The sequence below is a fragment of the Barbus barbus genome (assembly GCF_936440315.1).
Source record: "Barbus barbus genome assembly, chromosome: 30".
Classification (NCBI taxonomy): Eukaryota; Metazoa; Chordata; class Actinopteri; order Cypriniformes; family Cyprinidae; genus Barbus; species Barbus barbus.
In genome coordinates, this window is record NC_136758.1 from 13061687 (window position 1) to 13068393 (window position 6707).

The following is a 6707-nucleotide window of genomic DNA, read 5'->3' on the forward strand; positions in this document are numbered from 1 at the left end:
TATAGATTTGGCATATATCTGTTTCTGTAGGGTGACCATACGTGTCATTTTGTTTTGCCAGGATTTCTACATTGCCTAAAATATCTAGGTTTTGGCTTTGTTTGCTTGCGGTGTATGACGTCGGTTCCTTATGTTTTCAAAAGGCTCTTGAGGTACTTTGAATCAAAGCACTATAGAAATCCTGGCCAGGACATGTCCGGGAAGAATGGCATGTATGGTCACCCTAATTTCTGCTTAGTCATGGCTGATAAAGTGTTATGATGTTATTGAACAACTCCTTAAAACTTGAAGTGTCATGATGCATTATAAAACTTTAATTTAACTTTATAATTATGTAATATAATCATTAACGTTATAATGTATATTATTATTATTATGTGTGTGCTTAAATTGCTTTATGGATACTAAGTTCATCTGTCAACTGTGTTATGTGTGGTTTTTATGTTATAAATCTTTTAAATGTGAACTAAACCGTCAGACAAAAAGTTGGGGATTTAGGAATTTAGCACATTAAGGGGATATATCAACCACCTAGTTTATTTATCAAAATACTAATTTTCTGACCTGAAATGTACCCCTAAATATAGAATGACTCCGGTATCATCAGTATAAGTACATTACGACTAGCAGCGCAACATAAACAAAAAATAGCCTACTGAGTGCTCCTTCAAAAACACAAATGCTTCACCAGTAGTGCCAGTGCCACCAGATGAGATGTTCCAGAACGTATTAAGTGTTGGCTTTTCCCCTATTTTTTCCCCTATTTTTGGCTTTTCAGTCCTTTACTGTAACCCCCCCCCCCAAAAAAAAACAATTCATAGCTATTGTATAATATTTCCTCAAAGCTTCAGTCTCTTCAATAGTAGCGGTTGAGGCTGCGCGTGGCCGGCATGTCCGGCTGTCCGTTCATCCAGATCTCGCGTATAATCCGCTCGCGTTCCTCTAGTCGTTGCGCGCGCTCCAGCTCCTCCGCGGAGGTGAACACGTTACCGAGCGTCCGTTCAAAGCGCCGGTGGCGGCGTGCCGACAGGTCGGAGCTATTGTCCCAGTCCGAGTCGCTGTCGCTCGTGTCGCTGGTGCTTTCCGCGGTCTTGCCGGTTTTCTTGGGCGCTTGTTGCGTTTTGCAGTCGGTCCGACAGGAGATGTGCACCACTAACGCGATGAGAGTGAGAACCAGTCCCGAACACACTCCACACACAAAATACAGTGCCGCCCGTTCCGGGTGATCTGCAGAAACAGTTCAGAAGGTTAGTAACAGTTTGCAGAGGGTTACATTGTGTGACGGAATACAAAGTAGTCCTGGCTTGTAATCAGTTGTTTATACTATATAGCTTAATGACTTGCACACACCTCTTCTTTAGTAAACTTTTTGATTTCTAAATGAAGAATTTATAGCCTACCCATAATGTTTTATTATGATTTCTTAAAAAATTAGCCATTTTTAATACACTCTCAAAAAGGATCTGTTAATTAACACATTTTGAGTGCACAATTGACATAAATTGTGTAACTATAACACATTAGGGTGTAGACAGTAACACATGGTTGAGTTAAAAGTAACTAAATGTGTTGTCCATAACAGAGGTGTGTTACGAAACGACACAGGTTGTGTTTTTAACACATCCTTTTTAGGAATGTAGGCTAACCATATGCACCACGCTGTTGTAGGCCAAACAGCGTGGTGCATATGGATGGACGTGCTCTCTTCAGGGCTGACAGAGTAGCAGCAACCTCTGGTAAAAACAAGGGTGGTGGAGTATGCATTTATGTAAATAAATCATGGTGCAAAGACTCTGTCATTGTTGATACCTACTGCTCTGCTGAGCTGGAGTTCCTGATTATCAAGTGCAGGCCATTCTATCTACCACGTGAGTTTACTTGCATTGTTGCTGCTGCAGTTTATGTACCTCCGGACGCTAATGCTAACGTGGCTATGAAAGAACTCTGTGCTGCTATTAGCAAACTACAAACCCTGCACCCGGATGGAGCCTTTATTGTTGCTGGGGACTTCAATCACTGCACTCTTAGATCTGTTCTCCCTAAATTTAATCAAAATGTCTCCTGCACTACAAGAGGACATAAAACATTGGACCACGTTTATACTAATGTGAGTGATGCCTACAAAGTCACACCCCTCCCCCACCTGGGTCAGTCTGATCACCTCTCTTTGTTCCTGCTCCCCAAGTATACCCCGGTCATCAAACGTGTGAAACCTACAACAAGGACTGTTAAAATCTGGCTGGAAGGTGCTGACTCCACTCTTCAACATCAATTCCAGCTCACAGAATGGAGTGAGTTTGCTGCCCAGGCCACCACAAACTCTCAGATTAACATTGACACTTACACCAACTCTGTCATGGAGCACATCAACAGCTGTGTGAGCAGAGTGACTACACACAAAAAAATAAAAATCTTCCCCAATCAGAAGCCCTGGATGAACAGAGAGGTTCGCCTCCTGCTCAAAGCAAGAGATGCAGCCTTCAGGTCTGGAGACCAGGAGGCTTACAGCTCAGCCAGAGCCAACCTGAGGAAGGGTATCTGCCAGGCCAAACTCACACACAAACAGAAGATTGAAGAACACTTCAATTCTTCAGACCCCCGGCGTATGTGGCAAGGCATACAATCTATCACGGATTACAAACCACCTAACTCTGTGCCCCCCTCCAGCTCTGCCTCCCTCCCAAACGAGCTCAACCACTTTTATGCTCGTTTTGATCAAAATAATAAGGAGATCTCACTCAAAGCTGAGCATCAACCCAGTGAACTGCCTCTCACTCTCTCCACATCAGACGTTTACTCCACTTTGCGTAAGGTGAATGCACGGAAGGCAGCTGGCCCTGACGGAATACCTGGTCGTGTGCTTAAAGCCTGTGCGGAGCAGCTAGCTGAGGTCTTCACGGACATTTTCAATCTGTCCCTGGCCCAAACAACTGTCCCCACTATCTTCAAAACCTCCACCATCGTACCAGTACCGAAACATTCCACTGCCTCGGTCCCTAACGACTTCCGTCCTGTTGCACTCACCCCCATCATTGCCAAGTGTTTTGAGAAACTGGTTGCATCCCACCTAAAATCCTGTCTCCCTGCTACACTGGACCCATTCCAATTTGCCTATCGCCACAATAGGTCAACAGAGGACGCCATCTCAACAGCGCTTCACTCTGCCCTCACCCACCTGGACAGTCAAAACACACATGTGAGAATGCTGTTCATGGACTTCAGTTCTGCATTTAATACAGTAATCCCCTCCAAGCTGATCTCCAAGCTCAGCCAGCTTGGAATCAGCACACCCATCTGTAATTGGATTCTAGATTTTCTGACTAACAGACCTCAGTCCGTCAAGTTAGATAACCTCTCCTCCTCCATCATCACCCTGAACACCGGCGTGCCACAGGGCTGCGTACTGAGCCCTCTCCTGTACTCCCTCTTCACCCATGACTGTGTTCCTGTTTATGGCTCCAACACCATAATCAAATTTGCAGATGACACCACGGTGGTAGGTCTGATCAAGGATGACGATGAATCAGCCTACAGGGATGAGGTGCAGCACCTGGCTGTATGGTGTGCCACCAATAATCTACAGCTAAACACCCAGAAGACAAAGGAGATCATTGTGGACTTCAGGCGGACTAGGAGTCATGCACACACACCCATCTACATCAACGGAGCTGAAGTGGAGCGTGTGTCGAGTTTCAAGTTCCTTGGCATCCACATCTCTGATGACCTCACCTGGTCCCATAACACCTCTACTCTGGTCAAAAAGGCACAGCAGCGCCTTTACTTCTTAAGGAGCCTTAAGAAAGTTCACCTGAATCCCAGGATCCTTGTGGAATTCTACCGCTGTACCATTGAGAGCATACTCACGAACTGCATCTCAGTATGGTACAGCAATTGCTCCGCATCTGACCGCAAAGCACTCCAGCGGGTGGTGAAAACTGCTCAACGGATCACCGGCACCCAGTTAACTTCCATTGAGAACATTTATTATAAGCGCTGTCTGGGCAGGGCAAGAAACATCATCAAGGATGCCTCTCACCCTAACCATGGACTTTTCACCCTCCTTCCATCCGGCAGGCGTTACAGGTGCCTACGCTCTCGCACCAGTAGGCTCAGGAAGAGCTTCTTCCCCGAGGCTGTGACACTTCTGAACGCCACACCACCAATCTAACCTGCACCTGCTTATTACTGCACTGGTCACAGTACTTTAAACACATGCATTTGCACTACTCATATTTTGCACAGACTGCACATCGTTCAAGTCATTACACTATAAACTGTTTAAAGTTGTTACTGTACAAGCACAGTAAACTATTTCTATAAAATATTGCACTACTGCTATTTTGCATAGAATACATTGTTCTATCAATACTTTGCACACTCATTCAGCTGTATTTTTTTATTACCACTGTTCTCACGTTTCTGCTGTTCATAATGTGTATATATAATCTGTAATCTATATAATCTACATTGCTCTGTTCATAATGTACATACAATCCCTACATTGCATTCCTATTTTATATTCTGTATATACTCTGCTCAACACTGTATATAGCAATTCCACTGTATATTCTGTAAATCATATCTTCACTTACTCTGCACTTATATGTATATAAAACACTATATTCTTGCACTTCTGGTTAGATGCTAACTGCATTTCATTAGCTCTGTACTTGTACTCTGCATAAATGACAATAAAGTTGAATCTAATCTAATCTAATCTAATGTAATTAATGTAGTATTTTGTTGAAATAGTATAAATATCTGAAAAAAGGGAAGAAAAGTCAAAGTCATGTGGAGCAAGCCAAGTTTTCCCAAACCCAACCCAAAGTGTAGAAGCATGTACAGTAAGGCTGCTCAATTCTGGCAAAAATTATGATTATTTTGCTTAACCCTTAATCACACATTGGGGTCTATCTGATCCCAATGGAATTTTCCTTTATTTTTTAAAAGTGTTCCCCTCATCTCAGGGGCATGCGACTCTGTGACTTTTACTAAATAATCTATCTAAACACACAAAAAATCTGCACTTGATTTGGTTGTTCTAAAGGTGTGTAAAAAAAAAAAATACAGTTTAAGGTCCTTGGGGTCAAAAAATGAATGGGAAAAGTGAAAACAAATTGTCAAAATTTAACAAATTCATTTGTCAAAAAAAAAGTAAGTAAACCCAGTATAAATCTGAAATGTTTTACATTTATATAAAGGCCTGGATCTAGAGCACAAATGCAAATTGGATCTCATGCGCACACATTTTTATAGAAATTGGCATATAAAATCAACAAATCTGGCCACTCATAAATGAAGGACTGGTACTAGAGCACAAATGCAACATGGATCAAGCATGTTCACTCACACGCACACACACACACACACACAGGTGTGACATAGGTGTCCAGGGCATTTTTTAGATTTTGGTAAATAAAATGCACAGAACATAAATGCATAACAATGTGAAGGGGTTGACATAACACACATAACTATATGACATAACTATATGACCCCGAAGAACTTAAGTGTAAAGTCTACTTGAGTGATTAAGGGTTAATATTGAGATCATGATTATTTAACACAGTTAGGCTACTCCCGGACATTAATTTCAGACAGTAATTGAACGTTTCTTTCCCCTCTTCTTCACAGAGGATTTCTTTGTACTTTAAATATATACTGTATATATATAAAAATAAAATATAAAAATGAAAATACATTCCATCAAAAGTTTGTTCCTTAGTCCTAATTCTAACTTTTTTATTATTAATATTTGTATATTTAATTAATGATTAGTAGTTTTCAGTAAAAACTACTGAGCAATTTAAAAATATATATAAAATGTTTAGATTTATATAAAAAAAAAACATCTAAAATTTTACATTATTTTATTTTTTTTTATTTTTTTTTATTGCCATGTAAAGTAAAGAGTGCCAATGTAAAAGAAAAAAGTGCACTGGATATATAACACAAGACAAAGCAGAACCATCATCGCAAAAGGGAATGTGGCACTGTTATCTTATGATTATTCACAAGATTATCTTTTGTTCAGCTGTTGGAAGACTAAATTGTAATTGAAAATAAAATTCAATTCATCGTCCAGCTTTAATACAGAGCATTGTTTTGGGGCTGTTAGTGTATAGTAGTGTACCAAACCTGTTTTTACCTGCTATGAAGGTGTAAGCAGCCAGTGCATTGCTTACTAAAGCCATCTCCTCGGTAGTGGCTTGCCTTTCATTGAGGAAAGCTGTAACCATTTCATCCACAGACGCTCTCTGGATCACTTATTGTGTGGTACTGAAAGAAAGTGAAAGAGGGAGAGACTGCAAGTTAAAACCGGTCTGAACCCACCTTCATTTTTTAAAATCCCTATAAAGAGAAGCGCTGAACTGTAGCTTATAATGATGTTGTTTTAAAGAGTGTAATTATATTGGGATTTCTCCCTACGTTTAGGCTGTACCATAACCTCATATCAGAGAAAACTATTTTTACAGACAGGCTGGAAATTTCCGAACAGCAGAATAATGCTATATCTTACTGTGCAACCACAGACATTTGTAACAACCTAAAGTTTAATTTCTCCTCATCAAACTGTCACACAAGATCAGACAAAAAAAATTCTGATCCAACATATACATTATTATTCACTGACTAGATGATTGACGATTGCAGTTGAGACAATCATAATAGAAATGATAACCTTTCATAAAGAATGAATTATAGAA

The 6707-nt window shown here is 40.6% G+C and overlaps 1 protein-coding gene across 1 annotated transcript; it reads right to left on the bottom strand.

Moving 5' to 3' along the window:
- Positions 1 to 856: 856 nt before the first annotated feature.
- On the bottom strand, positions 857 to 6252 carry LOC306850121 (protein eva-1 homolog A; the record flags this gene model as incomplete). Its single annotated transcript, XM_079385571.1, has 2 exons — positions 6149 to 6252; positions 857 to 1227 (listed from the first exon to the last, which is right to left on the bottom strand). Exons 1-2 carry the CDS (start codon positions 6237 to 6239, stop codon positions 857 to 859), a joined length of 462 nt encoding a protein of 153 aa, XP_079241697.1. The 5' UTR covers positions 6240 to 6252.
- Between the last annotated feature and the right edge of the window lie 455 nt (positions 6253 to 6707).